At 44.8% G+C, this 20325-nt stretch overlaps 1 protein-coding gene and 1 pseudogene across 17 annotated transcripts in view; one reads left to right on the top strand and one right to left on the bottom strand.

The window, feature by feature from the left end:
- FANCD2 (FA complementation group D2) overlaps nt 1-20325 on the bottom strand; it is a 104905-nt gene that overhangs the window by 62481 nt on the left and 22099 nt on the right. For 7 of the 17 annotated variants that reach the window (XR_010111396.1, XM_055110941.3, XM_055110943.3 and 4 more), the window contains 6 exons: nt 8743-8839; nt 4490-4630; nt 2917-2984; nt 2655-2758; nt 2222-2282; nt 1103-1155 (listed from right to left, as the gene is read on the bottom strand). Coding sequence is in view for 16 of the 17 variants with exons in the window: in XM_055110941.3 (XP_054966916.1) it covers nt 1103-1155; nt 2222-2282; nt 2655-2758; nt 2917-2984; nt 4490-4630; nt 8743-8806 (491 nt within the window). In the remaining variant the exon portion in view is untranslated. Of the gene's footprint in view, nt 1-1102; nt 1156-2221; nt 2283-2654; nt 2759-2916; nt 2985-4489; nt 4631-8742; nt 8840-10839; nt 12339-20325 lie in introns of those variants that run through there. The other 10 variants (XM_055110947.2, XM_055110949.2, XM_055110948.2 and 7 more) reach the window with 6 other exon arrangements.
- LOC100987398 (lipid transferase CIDEC-like) lies at nt 11319-19546 on the top strand (annotated as a pseudogene).

The following is a 20325-nucleotide window of genomic DNA, read 5'->3' as shown; positions in this document are numbered from 1 at the left end:
ATCGATGCCTGAACTAATTTATATGCTCACTAGCAATGTACAAGCATGCCTATTCACTACACTCAACAAGGAGACCCTTTGAGAGTAGGAAAAAATGCATTTATTTTACTGTGTAATAGTTATTATTTACTATTTTGATACAGTGTTTTAAATTTGTGCCTTTGATTGCTAACAAAATTGAACTTTTTAAATATTTGATGTTCTTGTGTTTCTTCTTTGTAAACTGTCTGTTCATGACCTTTGTCTACTTTTCTATTAGGCTGTTCATTTCTTTTTTAACATAGTAATTAAAAAAAAACAGGTAGGGCCACATCCCAGTAGTTTGAGAGGCTAAGGCAGGTGGACCACTTGAGCCTGGAAGTTTTGAGACTAGCCTGGGCAACATGGCGAAACCCCACCTCTACCAAAAAAAAAAAAAACACAAAAATTAGCTGGACCGGGTGGCGCACACCTGTAGTCCCAGGCACTGGGATGATGCTGAGGTGTGAGGATCACTTAAGCCTGGGAGGTGGAGGCCTCAGCGAGCCATGATCGTACTACGGCACTCCAGCCTGGGCAACAGAGTGAGACCCTGTCTGAACATACACTACAAAATTTAAAAGGTAAAGAAAAGTATTCAGAAAATACCTGATTCCAACCAACTGGCTACCCTCTTTGGAGACAACTACCATTACCAGTATATTGTGTATCCTTCTACTAGGGATTATCCCTGAGCATAAGCAACAGATACTTAAAAAAAAAAAAAAAAAAAAAAAAAATTCTGTTTTGAAATACAGACAAGGTCTCACTACATTGCCCAGGCTGGTCTTGAATTCCTGAACTCAAGCAATCCTCCTGCCTCAGCTTCCCAAACTGTTGGGATTACAGGTGTGAGCCACCGCACCAGGCCAATAGTTACTTTTAACAGTAATCCTATCTATTTTTACAAAGTCATATTAATAGATGAAACTTCAAAGACACTCCAGTAAAATTTTAGTAGTCACTTAAGAAATATAATGATAAATATGACTTTCAGAGAAACCAATAGTTTTCAGAGTAACCTTTTCAGAGAGAACTTAAGTACATCAGGGTACTTTGAACATTCCATAATAACGCCACTTACTTTTCAAAAAAATATTCTGGCAACTTCTCAAATAAGGTTTTGATAATGGCAGGCTAAAAAAGAAGACATAGGGAGTTAGGAGATGATCTCAAAATACACAATAGAAATGTATAATCCCAGCTACTTGGGAGGCTGAGGCACGAGAACCTCTTGGACCTGGGGAAGGCAGAGATTGCAGTGAGCCGAGATTGCACCACTCCACTCCAGCCTGGGTGACAGAGGAGACTCTGACTCAAAAAAAAAAAAAAAAAAAAAAAAAAAGAAATGTATAATTCTCTTTCCAACTAGAGCTCCTGGAATAAACACTTTGCTAAAGTTGATATCTTATTACAAGGATATCCACATGAATATGTCTTCATTTTTAGAATATGCTATTGGAATACAAAGACTTAATTTGTCTTCTGAAAAACTGAAAATGATTATCAAGACAACGTTAAAATAATCAGATAATTAAAATATTATTAAATACAATAACTGTTAATCCACAAAATGCAAACTTTAAAAGATTATCAAATAACTTGCAAGGGGAGCTCTCAGGAGGAACAAGGGAGCTCTTAGACTTAAAATAACTAAATTATCTTCAAGATTTCCAGTGAAAAGGAAGAGTTTAAGAGTGTGAAAAGATTAACAGTAGGGGAGAAGAGGAAAAATGGAGAATGGGGTGGAGGGAAGTTTTCTGCTCTGTATACATTTGTATAACTTGAGATATTTAAATCATATCAATGTATTGTCTACTTAATGTATTAAAGGAGACGAGGAGGAGGAAAAGGACAAAATTAAGTTACATAAGCATCTAAAAAGCTAAATGGGAGATGATGTAGATATGAATGTGATAAAGATTACCAGATACTCAGAGATACACAGGATGCAGCTTTAAGAACAGGAATCAGATGCAGAGAGAATAAATGGGGCCACCAGATGTATTAGGCTAATAAGCACAGTTTTAAAACACAGACATTACCCTACCAAACCCATCACAGCAACAGGGCTGTGCTAAAGCTGCTACAAACCCAAATTCTCCAATTAACCCTACTCTATCCTGTGTTCCCACTATTTAGACTTGAGCATACACCACAAACCTCATCCATCAAATGTTCACAGAAAAAGTGACAGTCTTACCTGCAGTATGTCAATCCCCAGAAGCAGTTTGATGAGACTCTTAGAATAAGATGCACCCATACTGTAAAAAAAAGAAATCTGTTTGCCACTTTGCTTTCCTTGTTTTAATGCTTTTATCATCTTTTCTCAATAAAATTGGTTAAATACATAATCTTTAAAGAGGAACTACCCTGTTAGACAAGAAATACAGAAATGAGCAGATGGCTCTTTGCAAGGGAGAGGTAGAGATTTGAAATTCTGTCAACATAGGTAAAACACTGATTTTTAGGCTCATAACCACAAGCTTAGGAATTTTAAACTTAGTTTAAACTCTGAGGAAAAGAGAGCTCACACCAAAAATGAAATTTGAAACAACTGTGCTCTCCCTCCCCAGCCCCATGCAGTTGGCAAAACAGACTGAATTTCAGCAAGATTCCATGCCTCCTCTCCACACCTGGCTTCCTCATCCTGCAGACGCTCACAAGACAAAAGGCAGTTCCTGAAACTGTCTTCATCCTCAATGTAAGACTCCAGGCCACTAACAAATTCTTCTATTATCTTAAGGAGATTTAAAAAATAAAAAAGAATAAAATTTTTAGTTTAATATTTGCTGTTAAAAATCATTCTAGCCCATTCAACTTTATACCAGTGTCCTTAAATTCCAAATTCTAGAGTTATGCTGGCACAAGCAAAAATACCAGGGGAAAAATACATACTTTGGGATAGGAAGGGTGTCTCCTCAGGGTCTGAAAGAGCTTCTTTTGGAAAGCTATTTGATCCACAGCTATGCAGAAAAAAGAAGAGCTGGTCACCAGTTTCCTACCATAGTTTTCCTTCTCTAAAAACCCAAGTTTCTTGCCTGATGAAACCAATAAAAATATTTTCAACCTAATTTCAGAGCCAAATCTTTTTTTTTTTTTTTTTGAGATGGAGTTTTGTTCTGTTGCCTAGGCTGGAGTGCAGTGGCGTGATCTCAGCTCACAGGAACTTCCGCCTCCTGGGTTCAAATGATTCTCCTGCCTCAGCCCCCCAAGTAGCTGGGACTACAGACACGTTTTTTTTGTTTTGTTTTGTTTTGTTTTGTTTTTTGTATTTTTAGTAGAGACAGGGTTTCACTGTGTTAGCCAGGATGGTCTCGATTTCCTGACCTCGTGATCCACCCTCCTCAGCCTCCCAAGTGCTGGGATTACAGGCATAAGCCACCGTGCCCAGCCCAGAGTCATGGGGTCGTGTCTAAACCCACATAAAAGACTTAGCTTTGGCTGAGCGCGGTGGCTCACGCCTGTAATCCCAGCACTTTGGGAGGCCAAGGCAGGTGGATCACAAGGTCAGGAGATCAAGACCATCCTGGCTAACACAGTGAAACTCCGTCTCTACTAAAAATACAAAAAATTAGCCGGGCGTGGTGGCGGGCGCCTGTAGTCCCAGCTACTCGGGAAGCTGAGGCAGGAGAATGGTGTGAACCTGGGAGGTGGAGCTTGCAGTGAGCAGAGATCGCGCCACTGCACTCCAGCCTGGGCGACAGAGCAAGACTCCGTCTCAAAAAAAAAAAAAAAAAAAAAAGACTTAGCTTTGATAGCAGATAGCCACTAAGTGTTCTAAAAAAGACCTGCCATAACCTTAGCAAGATAGAATAATCTGCTCCCCCAAGACAGAATCTTATATGGCTTTATAAATTTTCTTCTGAAATTATTCTGACACTGATACAGCTGCTTTCTGGATATTTATTTTTTCATAAGAAAACACAAAATAAATGATATATAATATTTTTTCTAATAAAAGGATGAGAACTGCTTTACTTAAGACATAGTAATGAGGACCAAAGACTGTACCATTTTCTTTTTCCATTTTTGTTTTTTGGAAATGGAGTCTCACTCTTGTCGCCCAGGCTGGAGTGCAGTGGTGCGATCTTGGCTCACTGCAGCTTTCACCTCCCGGGTTCAAGCAATTCTCCTGACTCAGGCGCCCAAGCAGCTGGGACTACAGGCACATGCCACCATGCCCGGCTAATTTTTTGTATTTTAGTAGAGACGTGTTGCCCAGGCTGGTCGCAAATTCCTGAGCTCAGGCAATCCGCCTGCCTCGAGCCTCCCAAAGTGCTGGGATGATAAACGTGAGCCACCGCGCCCGGCCTGACTATACCATTTTCTAAAAAGCAATTTCAACTTTGTCTCAAGATGGATGGCCCTCTCATTTCTAATCTTCATTGCCTCTCTATTTAGAAAACCCATGATTCAGTCCTGAACTATTTCATTAAACCCAGAGAATAAAATTAGATTAAAATATTACCTAGTTGATTCTGACTCTCTCCCGTTTTAAGAATAATTCCTGATACCTTCAGAAGCTTTACAAAGATGCTGTCATTTTCTTCAACTTCATTAGCAATATGAGATTTCTTTGTCTTTTTGGAAAGTGGTTGCTTCCTGGTTTCTGAAAATAGAAAAATTTTCAAGAATATGGCAAATAGTAAAGGAAAAATTAAAACTTAAACCCAGGAATAATAATCATGAGAGGAAAACTGATGTGTCCTTAAAAATTATACTAGGATTGATGCTGTAGTGAAATAAACTGTCTTCAGCAATAGTGGCTTCCAAAACAAACAAACAAATAGAATTACTTTCACCTATTTACATTTGAAGAATTCAAAATGTGCCATTTCTGGCCAGGCAAGGTGGCTCATGTGGTAATCCCAGCAATTTAGGAGGCCAAGGCAGGAGGATCACTTGAAGCCAGGAGTTCAAGACCAGCCTGGGCAACAAAGTGAGACCCCCCGCCATCTCCCCCCCTTCACTCCCCTTCCCCCGCTCCACACACACACTAGTTAGGTGAGGAGACGCACACCTGTAGTCCCAGCTACTTCGGAGGCTAAGGCGGAAGAATAACTTGAGCCCAGGAGGTTGAGGCTATAGTGAGCTATGATAGTACCACTGCACTCCAGCCTGGGTGACAGAGTGAAATCCCCATCTCCAAAAAAATAAATTCAAACAAATAAGTGCCTAACAAGAATAACCCACGGAAATGTTTTCCACCCAAATACTAAACTAGCCAGTGTCTCTCAAGCTGTTGCCTGCAAACCACTGTACTGGAATCCCTGGGAAGCTTATTAAAATGCATATTTCCGACCGAGCACAGTGGCTCACGCCTGTAATCCCAGCACTTTGGGAGGCCGAGGCAGGCTGATCACCTGTGGTCAGGAGTTCAAGACCAGCCTGGCTAACGTGGTGAAACCCTATCTCTACTAAAAATACAAAATTAGCTGGGTGTGGTGGCGTGCGCCTGTAATACCAACTACTCGGGAGGCTGAGGAGGAGAATCACTTGAACCCGGGAGGCAGAGGTTGCAGTGAGCCCAGATTGCGCCACTGCACTCCTGCCCGAGCAACAGAGTGAGACTCTGTCTCAAAGAAAAAAAAAAGGCATATTCCATGCCATATACCAGAGTTACTGAGTCAAAATCTTGGGAATGGGACCTAGGAATCCGAATTTTTTATGTTCTTCAGATAATAATCCTCATACACACCAAATTTGAAACTCAATGATCTGAATAAAGGGTAGACAGAATGGGGAAGGTTCTCCTGTATCATATCTTTGACTACAATGCTCAGATAGGTTTAATCCCAAGACTTTCAACCCATAAAAAGAAATAAGAAACAAGAAACAAACAGGTACTTGAAGCCAAGTTTAAAATTTACTCTTCTCCCTTAATGATGCCATTTTGTTTTTTCCTTCTTCAATTCCTCTCCCTCTTTCTTTCTTTTTTTTTTTTTTTTGAGACGGAGTCTTGCTCTGTCACCCAGGCTGGAGTGCAGTGGCGCTCCACTTGGCTCACTGCAAGCTCCGCCTCCCGGGTTCATGCCATTCTCCTGCCTCAGCCTCCCAGTAGCTGGGACTACAGGCGCACGCCACCACGCCCGGCTAATTTTTTGTAGTTTTAGTACAGACGGGGTTTCACAGTGTTAGCCAAGATGGTCTCAATCTCCTGACCTCGTGATCCGCCCGCCTTGGCCACCCAAAGTGCTGGGATTACAGGCGTGAGCCACCGTGCCTGGCCTCCTTTCCCTCTTTCTAATAAAGCCTTAATCAGAATGAAACAAAGACCACTACCTTCCTGAATGAAATGTAAAACATAACCAGAATGAAAGATTCAGTTTGTTCATTACCAACCAAGAGAACCCAAATCCCTTCTAATAAACTTAATTCAGAAGTCTCTTGTCTTTTGGAGAACAGTATTTCCAAAGTATAACATTTACTTTCAGTAATTTCCTATATTATTCCTCTCAGTTTCAAATTTTCTACCAATTTCTCTATATTCTAATTCTATAATCCCATTACTAATCAACTGTTGGAGCTTCACAACTCCCCCTTTTTTTTTTTGAGATAAGAGTCTTGCTCTGTTGCCCCGGCTGAAGGGCAGTGGCGTGATCTCAGCTCACTGCAATCTCCAACTCCGGGGTTCAAGCAATTCCCCTGCCTCAGCCTCCCGAGTAGCTGAGATTACAGGCACGTGACACCACGCCCAGCTAATTTTTGTATTTTTAGTAGAGATGGGGTTTCACTATGTTGGCCAGGCTCATCTTGAACTCCTGACCTCAGGTGATCTGCCCGCCTTGGCCTCCCAAAGTGCTGGGATTACAGGTGTGAGCCACTGTGCCCGGCCCACAGTTTCGGTTTCTAAATCAAGCCTATTCCTTACATGGTTTTGGACTCACAATTTTTATCATTATAATCGCTGTTCAGCAAGCATTTTCATCTATTTCGGTTGAATTGACCAAGAATCAGACTTAACTTCCAATAATCTAGTAAGAAATAACTCTTCAACCCACAAGTCAGTAGAAGCTAAGCTATGAGAATGCAAAGGCATTAAGAATGACATAATGAGGCCAGGCATGGTGGCTCACGTCCAATATCCCAGCACTTTGGGAGGCTGAGGTGGGTGGATTACCGGAGGTCAGGAGTTTGAGACCAGCCTGACTAACACGGTGAAACCCCTTCTCTACTAAAAATACAAAAATTAGCCAGGCATGATGGCATGTACGTGTAATCCCAGCTACTTGGGCGGCTGAGCCAGGAGAATCGCTTGAACCCGGGAGGTGGAGGTTGCAGTGAGCCAAGATTGTGCCACTGCACTCCAGACTGGGCAACAAGAGCCAAACTCCATCTCAAAAAATATATATATATGATATAATGGGCCAGGCATGGTGGCTCAAGCCTGTAATCCTAGCACTTTGGGAGGCCGAGGTGGATGGATCACTTGAGGTCAGGAGTTCCAGACACGCCCTGGCCAGCATGGTGAAACCCCGTCTCTACTAAAGATACAAAAAAATCAGCCAGGCATGGTGGCTGGCGCCTGTAATCCCAGCTACTCGGGAGACTGAGGCTGGAAAATCGCTTGAACCTGGGAGGTGGAGGTTGCAGTGAGCCGAGATTGTGCCACTGCACTCCAGCCTGGGTGACAGAGTGAGACTCCGTCTCAAACAACAACAACAAGAATGATATAATGGACTTTGGATACTCAAGAGAAAGGGTGGAAGGGGGGTTAGGGATTGAAAAAATACACATTGGGTATACTATACACTTTTCAGGTGATAGGTGCACCAAAATTTCAGAAATCACCACTAGAGAACTTATTTATGTAACCGAACACCACCTGTTCCCAAAAAACCTAGTAAAATAAAAACAAACCAATACAAATCAAGATTAATAGAGTAGATAAGAGCAATAAATGAACTATCAACCTCCCCGTCCCCCACTCCCTTTTTGAGACATGGTCTCTCTCGCTCTGTCGCCTAGGCTGGAGTGCAGTGGTGCTGTTATTGACTCACTGCACCCTCAACCTCCTGAGCTCAAGTGATCCTTCCACTTCAGCCTCCTCAGTAGCTGGGACCACAGGCACAAACCATCACACCCAGCTAATTAAAAAAATTTTTTGTAGAGATGGAGTCTCGCTATGTTACCCAGGCTGGTCTTGAACTCCTAGCTTTAGGTGACCCTCTCACCTTAGCCCCTCAAAGTGCTTGGATTACAGGTGTGAGCGATAGCACCCAGCCATCAACTCCTTATATCTGGAACTCTTGGGATCTTTGTCAACTATTTCTCATATGGGCAGAGTCTGCACTGTTTCTTTGCCTCTGGTTTGCTTGCTTTGATGTATTTTTCCTTTCACATCACTAACATAGCATGTGTCTAGATCATAATATTTTTTTTCCAAGAGAGGAAGAAAGACCATAAAGTTTTTTAAGGGTAGAGACTATGTTATGTCTTTGTGTCTCAACACCTAAATGATGTATAGCAGAAAAAGTCTGTAACACTAATTCCTCTTATGGATGTGGAGACTGAGGTCCAGAGGCTGTGGTCATACTCAAAGTTATATGCACAATTCGAGGCAAAAACTCAGTCCCAAATCTGATATTTCTCCTTTAATTCTGTGCACTCCATTCATTACACTTTGAAGATTCTCAGCACTTGAAAAGCAGGAACTTTATATCTCTCACATGCCTCACACATTGCTACAGGAAATAAAGCAACAAATGACTAGATACTTACTGGAGGCATCTTCTGTCAGGCTCTCTTTATCCTCAGATTTTGACAGTCTTCTTTTGGAAACCATTTTGACCAATGTCTTGTGCACTTAAATTACTTCCTAGAGTGAAATCGGGAAACAGAAGTTACCCTCTAGAAGATAAATTCTGAGAAGTTAAAGCTATTGTTCAAAGAAAACTGCTCTATCCAAAATCAGAGGGGCTCACATCTCCATATTAATGCTACCTAAACCTAGGTGCTAAGCAAATTTCAACTCTTACATCTAGCCAATACTACCTTCCTTTCAAGTCTTAGTTACCTCTTTAGGCAGACTACTTCGCTGTTGCTGAAGGGTAAAACCCATCACTCTCCATCTGAGATTCAAGACCCTCCATTATCTATCCCCAACGTACCTGTCCTTTAATTCATGATTTCAATACTATATGTTAGGGACTGTGCTAGGTGCTGGGGTTACAACTGTGAACTAGGCAGACATGATCCTTGTCCTCAGGGAATTTACAGTATGGTAACAAATAGCCTTAATGTACTGAACTACAGTTATGTAAGTGCTATAAAAGTACAGGTTCTATGAGGGCTTACTAGGAAATTTAGTCTAGTTGCTAGTAAGGGTGGTAAAGAGAAGCAAGGACAATTTCTTAGGGACAATCTCCTTGAATTTTTTTTTTTTTTTTTTAGTAGAGACAGGGTTTCACCATGTCAGCTAGGCTGGTCTCAAACTCCTGACCTCAAGTGATTCACCCACCTCGGCCTCCCAAAGTGCTGGGATTACAGGTGTGAGCCGCCCGGCCTAAAGAAGTGATTTTTTTTTTTTTTTTTTTTTGAGACGGAGTCTCACTCTGTCACCCAGGCTGGAGTGCAGTGGTGCAACCTCGGCTCACTGCAAGCTCCACCTTCCGGGTTCACGCCATTCTCCTGCCTCAGCTTCCCAAGTAGCTGGGACTACAGGCGCCCGCCACCACGCCCGGCTAATTTTTTGTATTTTTAGTAGAGACGGGGTTTCACCGTGTTACCCAGGATAGTCTTGATCTCATAACCTCGTAATCCGCCCGCCTCGGACTCCCAAAGTGCTGGGATTACAGGCGTGAGCCAACCGCGCTCGGCCTGAAAAAGTGATTTTTAGGCAGGGACTTGAGGGCTGAAACAGCAGTTAGCCAGTAGAAGGGGTAGGAGAAGAGGAGTCCAGGCAAATAAACACTCATACTGAAACAAGGAGATGTGGAGTTAGAAATGAGACAGCAGAGGTGGGGGAGTGCATGAATCACATGACCTTTTAATCTTGTAAATCAGAACCTTCGTGGTCTCAGTGCCTTTGCACAAAGGTGTTCTTTTCCATCTGAAGTGCTCATTTGCCTGGAAATTCCTACTCAGATCTAAACATTCAATCGAATGTCATCTTCCTTGAAAAGTGTTCCTCCTATCCCCAAGGGAGTTTGCTATGCAGCCTCCCTGCTCCACAGGGTATACCTAGGGGCCCTTACCTCACAGTAGACTGGGGCTCTTTGAGAGCAGGAACCCAGTCTCACTTACTCAATGTCCCTAATGCCCAGCATAGTTACCGGCATAAGGAAAATTTCTGAGAATATTCAGAGTGAGAAAAGCTCGCAGTGCAGGGGAAATGCTAAAAGCTAACAAGAACTGTTTCAAGTGCTTTATATTTAATAATTCATTTATTTCCCACAAAACTTTTTGAGGTGGGTACCATTATTCTTCTCATCATCACGGGCAGAACTGGGATTCTAACTCGGACAGTCTGGCTTCAGCACCTGCGCTCTTCACCACCTATACTTACTCTTGATGATTATAATGACTTCTAATAATGGTTAACATTTACGAGGTACCGGGCGCTGTGCTAAACTTTTTATTTATCGCCGCTTCGGTTAATACGGATAACCATTATCAGCCATCTTGCAGATGGAAAAACTAAGTCATGTCAGCACGTCTGGCTTCCAGGCACCCGCCTTTAACACGTGCGATACCATCTGGCTTCCAGAAAAGCCCAACAGAAGAGAGATGAGGGCGACTGCCTGGATTAGTTCATCGGGAAGCGGGTGAGGGTAAAAGCCTTTCTCGTTTCCGCATTTTAATGACGCAGAAAGGTACCTGTGGGGATTATCCCATCTCAGGGAAGATGAGGAAGCCAAGGTTCGGGGCGCGGAGCCCCAGAGGAGAACGGGAGCGGGACCTCGAGCGACTACGACCACTGCTCCACTTACTCACCGAGAAGCCGTCGCCGCCCGTAGTTTTCGACTTTCCCGCCAGGCCCGACGCCGCTCTGACGCCACCGAGGCGCGCCATGACGTGACGCCAACTTCCGCGCCGGAAGTGGAAGGCCGGGCAGCCCAGCTGAAGGCAATAAGCTGGGCTCACCGCTGCAGCAGAGTTCTGTGCTAGCCGGGCATAGGGGCGAGAGAAGGCCCAGAGGCGACGTCAGAGAGAAGCAACTGCGCCCCGGTGAAGAGAAGCTCGCCCATCACCGGCTGGGAGCCAGCTTTCAGTGAAGATGGCAGGGCCAGAACTGTTGCTTGACTCCAACATCTGCCTCTGGGTGGTCCTACCCATCGTTATCACTCTTCGTAGGCATGATCCGCCACTACGTGTCCATCCTGCTGGAGAGCGACAAGAAGCTCACCCAGGAACAAGTATCTGACAGGTCAGCGCCCTCCCTTCCCCAGCCTACCTCACACTGTCGTGACCTTGGACAAGAAAGTGTAGGCGTTGTGTCAATTTGCCTAGGTTCACGTCTCGCCCCCACTGGCAAGGTGACCTTACCCGTTACCTCTGTGTTTCACTTTTGTCCTCTGTGAAATGGGGATAATAACAGTACCTGCCTCATAGACAGGTGGGAATCAAATTAGATGATGTTTGTAAATCCCTTAGCACAGGATCTAGGACGTATTGAGTGTTAAAAACAAAAAACAAAAACGGTGCTGTTAATCCTTTAGGTTAGTCGCCAACCCTCGGTGGGTTTACCTATGAACTATCCCATCCCACCCTTTCGTTGGGAAGAGTGCCTGGTGCTTTATAGCTTTTAGTATTTGTAACATCCAGTCAGGTGAGTGTGATAATCTGCATTCTACCAAATTACTGTTCCAATGGTTAGCTGAGATGCTAAGCACCAAAGTGCTTTGCAATCTGTAACACTGCTGTTAGACATGTAAGGAATTGTAATTATCATTTCCCTTCCTAGGGTGGAGGCAACTTCCTCACATACTTCATTGCAGTATTTATTTATTTATTTAATTTAACTTAATTTAATTTTTGAGACGGAGTTTCGCTCTTGTTGCACTAGATTAAGTATCTATTATTTTTCCGTTTGCATAGGTTATCACTTGAACAGAAACTCTGAGAGCAGGGTCATGACCTTGCCTTACTCTATACCCCATAGCATGCAGCAGAGTGCAAGGCACATGGTAGGCCATCAAAAAACTTGTTCACAGCCAGGCGTGGTGGCTCTCATCTGTAATCTCAATACTTTGGGAGGCTGAGGTGGGAGGATCGCTTGAGCCCTGGAGTTCAAGACCAGCCTGGGCAACACAATGAGACCACTGTCTCTACAAAAAAATTTAAACATTAGCCAGGTGCAGTGGTGTGTGCCTGTAGTCCCAGCTACTCAGGAGGCTGAGGTGGGAGGATCACTTGAGCCCGGGAGTTCGAGGCTGAAGTGAGCCATGATCGCACCACTGCGATTGCAGCCTCAATCACTGCAGCCTCGACCTCTTTGGTCCAGCCTGGGTGACAAAGCAAGACCCTGTCTCCAGAAAAACAAACGAAAAAACACTTGTTCAGTCTACGATAATTCAAGACTTTTCCAGGCAGTGTAATCAAAAGAAATTCATCTAGCTCTCCTATATTTATGCTGCTGAATAGTTTTGTAGAAATAGAGTTGAATATCATGACCCTGAGGTATTTTAAGACCCTAAATAAGCAATCTTAAATTATCCTGTATTTTCTAAACACTCAATATCTGTGTTATCTGAAGTTTGCAAATTCCCCAATAAATTTTTAATTTTGTATTTTTATTTTTGTGAATATCTAAAAATAAGTCCTTGTACTGTTATAAAGATAAAACTTTGTAATTTGTAACTGAAAGACATCTATTTATTTTTTGCAGAGACAGGGTCTCACTATGTTGCCCAGTTGGTCTCAAACTCCTGGGCTCAAGGGATCCTCCCATCTCAGCCTCCCAAAGTGCTGGGATTATAAGTGTGAGCCACTGTACCAGGCCTAAATGACATTGTCTTAGAATAAAACTTTAAACTCGGTACCTCTCAAACCAGAGTTCCATATTCTTAAGAATCTATGTCTTCTCCTTTCCAAAAAGTCAGTAGTATATTCTTCAAGTTCGAGAACCATTTTTTACACACATTCTATCCCCAAACCTAGTCTAATATATTTTATTCATGTATTTTTCAGCTTTGGTTTAATACCTGTCAGAAATTTTTTTTTTTTTTGAAACATTGTCTCGCTCTGTTGCCCAGGCTGAAGCTGGGGAATAAGGTCAGTTATGCTTCTGCCATCCCTATGGAGCCACAGAGCCAGTCTGGGAAGCCCCACTTCATAGCTCCTTGGCTGCCAGGGAAAGAACAAGTGGGCTGGACTCTATGAGGTGGAACTGGAGCCCAGGCCCTCTGTTGTGGAATCACTACCCAGAGACTTTATCAGGGTACCTCTTGGCTCCTGGCTTCAGGGTTCATAGTCTAGAAAAATATTGTCCAAGAAAATATAATGTAAGTTACATTTACCTTTTAATTGTGGTATGGTTTCCTTCCTCTAAAAGTTTACAATTCAGGGTTTTTTAGTATATTCACAAAGTTGTGCAATCATCCATTATCTAACACTGCAGTGACTAATAGGCTGGAATGCAGTAGTCATAAGCCTATCATAAGCGTAAGTAGAGAGTCTTTAGGGGTGCTAACCATCTGGTTGTCTCGATGCAGGGGACGAGGCACCCACAGTCCCTCTCCCATAAGCCTGCCAAGAAGATTGATGTGGCCCGTGTAACCTTTGACCTGTACAAGCTGAACCCACAGGACTTCATTGGCTGCCTGAACATGAAGGCGACTTTTTATGATACGTACTCCCTTTCCTATGATCTGCACTGCTGTGGGGCCAAACGCATCATGAAGTGAGCAAATTGGGGTTTCCTGGGGACAGGGTGGGTACGGGCAATGGGAGAGCCCCTGTCTGTTCACATGGACTCAGCCTTCTTAGCACCTGGGTCTGGTTTTGGTGCTGACAAAGCATAGCCTGTATCAGACAACACGGAGCCTGATGGGCTCTCGAAGTGCTGTGGACAACACTGGCGTGTGCCCAGGGGTGCACGTGTTCCTCCTGGTGGAACCTGGATGCATTTTATTTTTATGACTACTTTCCACTCTAGCAACTACATTTTTTCATTGAAATAGGAAGTTTTCCTAAGTAGTCTTCTAGTCAGTTTTTAAAAAATGAACATGTGTTGGCCAGGCATGGTGGCTCATGCCTGTAATCCCAGCACTTTGGGAGGCCAAGGTGGGTGGATCACTTCAGGTCAGGAGTTTGAGACCAGCCTGGCCAACATGGCAAAACCCAATCTCTACAAAAATTAGCTGGACATGGCAGTGCATGCCTGTAATCCCAACTACTCAGGAGCCTGAAGCAGGAGAATCGTTTGAACCCAGGAGGTGGAGGTGGCAGTGAGGCGAGATTGTGTCACTGCACTCCAGCCTGGGCAAAACAGCAAGTGTCTTACAAAAAAAAAAAAAAAGTATGTGTCAAAGATTTCATTGAATTCATTAATTAATGAGAGAACTAGCAAGAAGTTACAATCAGTTCAAAGGAGAATTCAAAATCCCACACATATATAGGTCCAGTAAGAATGATGAGATAGGCTGGGTGCAGTAGCTCTCACCTGGAATCCCAGCACTTTGGGAGGTCAAGGCAGGAGGATCTCTTGAGCCCAGGAGCTTGAGACCAGCCTCGGCAATAGTGAGAGAGAGAGAGAGAGAGACACACACACTCACACACACACACGGCAGGAGGATCTCTTGAGCCCAGGAGTTTGAGACCAGCCTGGGCAACACAGTGAGAGAGAGAGAGACACATGCACACACACACACACACACCCCTGGGCAACATAGACACACACACACACACACACACACACACACACACACACACACACACACACAGTTTGAGACCAGCCTGAGCAACATAGTGAGAGGCATGCACGCTGGGAGCAGTGGTAGTATGTGCCTATAATCCCAGCTAGGTGGGAGGATTGCCTGAGCCCAGGAGTTTGAGGCTGCAGTGAGATATGACCATACCACTGTGTACTCCAGCCTGGGCAACAGCATGAGGCCTTATCTCTAAAAAGAAGAAAAAAAGAGATAAATGTATACATACAAAATTGGGTTTTTTCTCCCGTGGGGATGGGAGGGATGAAATAATCTTCCCTCCATAGGACAGAATTAGTTTGCAAGTCTTATGGACCAGAGTCATTTGTACTATATAACGAACTTTTCTTAAAACTTATTTTGAAAGCCTAACCAAGTGTCTCAGGAAGCATGAGAATATGTGAGGTTAGAAGCTGCGTGCCGTTATGGTGATGTTTCCCAAATTCGGCCGCCCCAGTGGCGCCCTGGGGCATCCTTCCCCATTGGGTGGATGTAGCCACTGAGGCTGAAGTGATTGAATCAGTCCAAAGCCGCAAAACTTGCAAGCAGCAGAGCATGGCTGCTAGTCCATCTTTCCGATAGTCTATTCTTCTCCAGTTCCTTCATTCAGTGTTTCCTGAGTGCCCACTGCGTGCCTGGCCCTATGCTGTAACTACAGATTCAGAGATGAACAAAATACCAGACAGAACAAGTTCCCTGAGGGCAGGAATTTCTGTGGCCTTCAGCACCTTGGTGAATGCTGACACATAGTAGTTATTTAAATGATTGTAGAATAAATGAAGACACAGGCGATCTCTATTCACATGGGGCTTCTGAGAAATCCTGCTCAGGATCCCAAGAGTTCTACCAGATCACATGTAGCTAGAACATATCAGACCTTCTTGCTTTCTCAGTTGATCTCCTGCAGACCCAATCTGCAGTTGAGGAAACTGAGGCTGTGTGGGTCTGCTTGCCAGAGACAACAGTGGGTGGCAGGCTTGAGCCTGGTTCTGTGGCTGAGAGTTCCATTTTCCTCCTCGGCTACTTCTTCCAGGATACTACCATCTCATGCCACCTCTTGACCTCAGACTACCTACCACCAGTAGTCTGCATTATTTCAAAATTATGAACAAGAAGTTTCAGACCAGCCGGGGGCAGTGGCTCACACCTGTAATCCTAGCACTTTGGGAGGCCGAGGGAGGTGAATCACCTGAGGTCAGGAGTTCGAGACCAGCCTGGGCAACAAGGTGAAACCCCGTCTTTACTAAAAATACAAAAATTAGCCGGGCGTGGTGCACACTCCTGTAATCCCAGCTACTCAGGAGGCTGAGGCAGGAGAATCACTTGAAACTGGAATGTGAAGGTTGCAGTGAGCCGAGATCACACCATTGCATTCCAGCCTGGGCGACAGAATAAGACTCTGTCTCAGAAAAAGAAAAGGTCTCAGACCTTAAACTCAGTCCAGTTAGGGGAGGTGGGACACTTCGACCTAAACACAGTCTGGTGACTGGAACCAGTTTAGTGACTTAGTGGTATCACTAGGTTTTTAAAAATTATAATAAATATGTATAGCATAAAATCTATTGTTTGGACCATTTTAAGTGTACAATTCAGTGCCATTAAGTACGTTCACAATGTTGCCCAGCCATCACCGCCATCCATTTCTAGACCTCTTGCATCATCTTAACCAGAAACTCTGTCCCCCTGAAGCACTAAGTCTCCATTCCTCCTCCAGACACTGGTAGCCTCCACTCCACTTTCTATGTTTGCCAATTCTAGTACCATATGGAACTAGAGTCAGTCAATACTCGTTCTTCATTTCTAGCTTCCTTGACTTCGGATTTTCAAGGGTCGTTCATATTGCAGTATGGATCAGAATTTCATTCCTTTTTTTTTTTTTTCAGATGGAGTCTCGCTCTGTCACCCAGGCTGGAGTGCAGTGGCGCGATCTCAGCTCACTACAACCTCTGCCTTCCGGGTTCAAGCAGCCTCAGCCTCCCGAGTAGCCCGCCACCACGCCCAGCTAATTTTTTTGTATTTTTTGAGTAGAGACACGGTTTCACCATCCTGGCCAGGTTGGTCTTGAACTCCTGACCTTGTGATCTGCCCACATCAGCCTCCCAAAGTGCTGGTATTACAGGCGTGAGCCACCGTGCCCGGCCTCAGAATTTCTTTTTTTCTTTTTTTTTTTTTTTTTTTGAGACAGAGTCTCATTCTTTCGCCAGGCTGGAGTGCAGTGGCACAATCTCAGCTCACTGCAACCTCTGACTCCCGGGTTCAAGCGATTCTCCTGCCTCAGCCTCCCGAGTAGCTGGGATTAAAGGCGCGTGCCACCACGCCCGGCTAATTTTTGTATTTTTAGTAGAGACAGGGTTTCACCGTTTTGGCCAGGATGGTCTCGATCTCCTGACCTCGTGATCCGCCCGCCTCGGCCTCCCAAAGTGCTGGGATTACAGGCCTGAGCCACCACGCCTGGCCGACCTCAGAATTTCATTCTTTTTAAGGCTGGTCAGCTAGGTTGTCAGCCTCAGTTCCTTAATTTGAGAAGTGGGTATACTTCTAAGTTATAACCTTGAAAATGTATTCTCTTGTGTAGATGTGAATAGTTCTAAGTCTTTCTGCCACCCACACCCCAGTCAGACCATAAATTCACTTATTGAATGAATGTTAATAAAAGACTAAAGTTTGAACAACAGCCAGGGAACACTTCTTTGCCTTTTATTTTCCACTCCCCTATCTCACTTAGGACTAGACACCTCGAGTGACCCTCACATACCCCTTTCAAACAGATTTGGTAAGAATTTGATTAAAATTATCTAGCATTCTTTATATTTTTTTAGAGACAGCGTCTCACTCTGTCATCTAGGCTACAGTGCAGTGGTGCAATCATGGCTCACTGCAGCCTTAACCTCGTAGGCTCAAGTGATCCTCCTGAGTAGCACAAGTGTATGCTACCATGCTTGGCTGGTTCTTTAATACTTTTGTAGAGACAAGGTCTCACTAGACCAGGCTGGTCTCAAACTCCTGGCCTCAAGCCATCCTCCTCGGCCTCCCAAAATGCTGGAATCATAGGCCTGAGCCAGTGCACCTAGCCAAAGTTGTCTAGCATTCAACCAGCTGCTCTTGAACCTGCCCCCGCTTCCCCATTTCCCCTGCTTTTCAAATATCCAACCCCATGTTAATTGCTTTATGCTATTTCAGCCTTATGACCCTGGGTGGCAGGTGCAATCCCATTTTACCCATGAGGGAGCTGAAGCTCAAAACTAGAGCAGTTTGCTGAAGTTCACCCAGCTAGTAAGACTGGATTAGGACTTAGGCCTGCCTGATTCAGGTTCAGTTCTCAGTACATGCTCATGCCAGGCATGGGTGTCTTCATGTCCAGCACTCTGAACATGAGCTAGACTGCAGGTGACTTAGAAAGGCCTCAGAGTCTAGAACAGAGTGTCTCAAGGGCAGAGCCACATTATGGAGATTAATCTGGCTGGACCAAAGTAGTAGTAGAAAAATAGAAAGCCATATGAAATGAGCTGGGGTTTTGCATGAGAAAGTAGGGAGGTTCCGGGCATCTCAGTTAAGGTGGAATTGCAGGTCCTCGCCCTAATCCTGATCCCATCTGCAGCATCTGTTCCTATTTGCACATTGCTCTAGAATTGATGAAATGCTTTTAGTGCTACCACCTCAGTGGTATTCAAATGTTATTAATGAAGAAAACAAACATAATGAAACCAATCCCTTCCAGGCCAACATGGGAATAATGGGTTGTAGGGAGGTGTACACTTATGTTTTATTCTTATTTATTTTTGAGACGCTCTGTTGCCCAGGCTGGAGCGCAGTGGTGCAATCTCAGCTCACTTCAACCTCTGTCTCCTGGGTTCAAGCGATTCTCGTGCCTCAGCTTCCCAAGTAGCTGAGATTACAGGTGTGTGCCACCTCACCTCGCTAATTTATTTGTATTTTTTAGTAGAGACAGGGTTTCACCATGTTGGCCAGGCTGGTCTCAAACTCCTGACCTCAGGTGACTCACCCACCACGGCCTCCCAAAGTGTTAGGATTACAGGCATGAGCCACTACGCCCAACCTACTTTGTGGTTTTGACTTGCGTGCCCTCTCATTCCACCCAGGGAAGCTCTCCACTGGGCCCTTTTCAGCATGCAAGCCGCGGGCCACGTGCTGCTTCACCTCCTGTTACCTGCAGCAGCTCCTCGATGCTACAGAGGAAGGGCATCCCCCCAAGGGCAAGGCCTCATCCCTCATCCCGACCTGTCTGAAGATACTGCAGTGAAAGCCCAAGCCCTAGCTTTCCCCAGTGAAGGACTAGACTAGGGGCCCCACGCTCAACTGGTAGTGGCCACAAGCCTGGCAGCTGTAGAGCTGCTAACCTCCCGACACCTCCCTCACCACACAGGACCCTCAGTGAGGAGGAGGGGCTGGAAACCTGGGATGGGTTGGCCAAAGGAGAACCTCAGGCTCCTGGCCTGGCCCAGCTCCTTCCTGCCCAAGGTAGCTTAGCCCATCCAGACTGGTCCTGAAGTCTGCCCCTCAGCAGTCCGGCCTCACAGGCTGTACTTTCATGGTGCTCTCTACCTTCTGGCCCCCATCCCAGAACATTCCTGAGTGAATTCGCAAGCATACTAGCATGTGATATTAGGGAGTTTGCAATAAATTATTGATGCTGATGTATCTTTGCCTGTGTTCTTTGGGGTGGGGTTCTAGCTGGAAGGTTGGAGAGGGCTAAAGGAAGAGATGAATCTGTTGTCAAACTATTCTCCATAACATAAGATTACAAATAATAGTTTTTCTACCAAAGGGGGGGAAAAAAAAAAAAAGCTGAGCACAATGACACGTGCCTGCAGTCCCAGCTACTCAGCAGGCTGTGGTGGGAGCATCTCTTGAGACCAGGAGTTCAAGGCCAGCCCGGGGCACAATGGCAAGAGCCCAGGCTCTTTAAAAAACAAAATTGCAGGGGTGGGGGGAGGGGGGAGGGATAGCATTGGGAGATATACCTAGTGCTAGATGACGAGTTAGTGGGTGCAGCGCACCAGCATGTCACATGTATACATAGGTAACTAACCCGCACATTGTGCACATGTACCCTAAAATTTAAAGTATAATAATAAAAAAAAAAAATTTGCAGGCCGGGTGCAGTGGCTCACGCCTGTAATCCCAGCACTTTGGGAGGCCCAGGCGGGCAGATCACGAGGTTGGGAGATCGAGACCACAGTGAAACCCTGTCTCTACTAAAAATACAAAAAAAAATAAATTAGCCAGGCGTGGTGGCGGGCGCCTGTAGTCCCAGCTACTCGGAGAGGCTGAGGCAGGAGAATGGCATGAACCCAGGAGGCGGAGCTTACAGTGAGGCGAGATCACACTACTGCACTCCAGCCTGGGCGACAGAGCGAGACTCCGTCTCAAAAAAAAAAAAAAAAATTGCATTTGATTTTGAAACTAAAGTCGG

This window comes from Pan paniscus, chromosome 2 (assembly GCF_029289425.2).
Source record: "Pan paniscus chromosome 2, NHGRI_mPanPan1-v2.0_pri, whole genome shotgun sequence".
NCBI lineage: Eukaryota > Metazoa > Chordata > Mammalia > Primates > Hominidae > Pan > Pan paniscus.
Note: the sequence above shows the minus strand (reverse complement) of the source record. Positions and strands in the feature narration are given on the sequence as shown.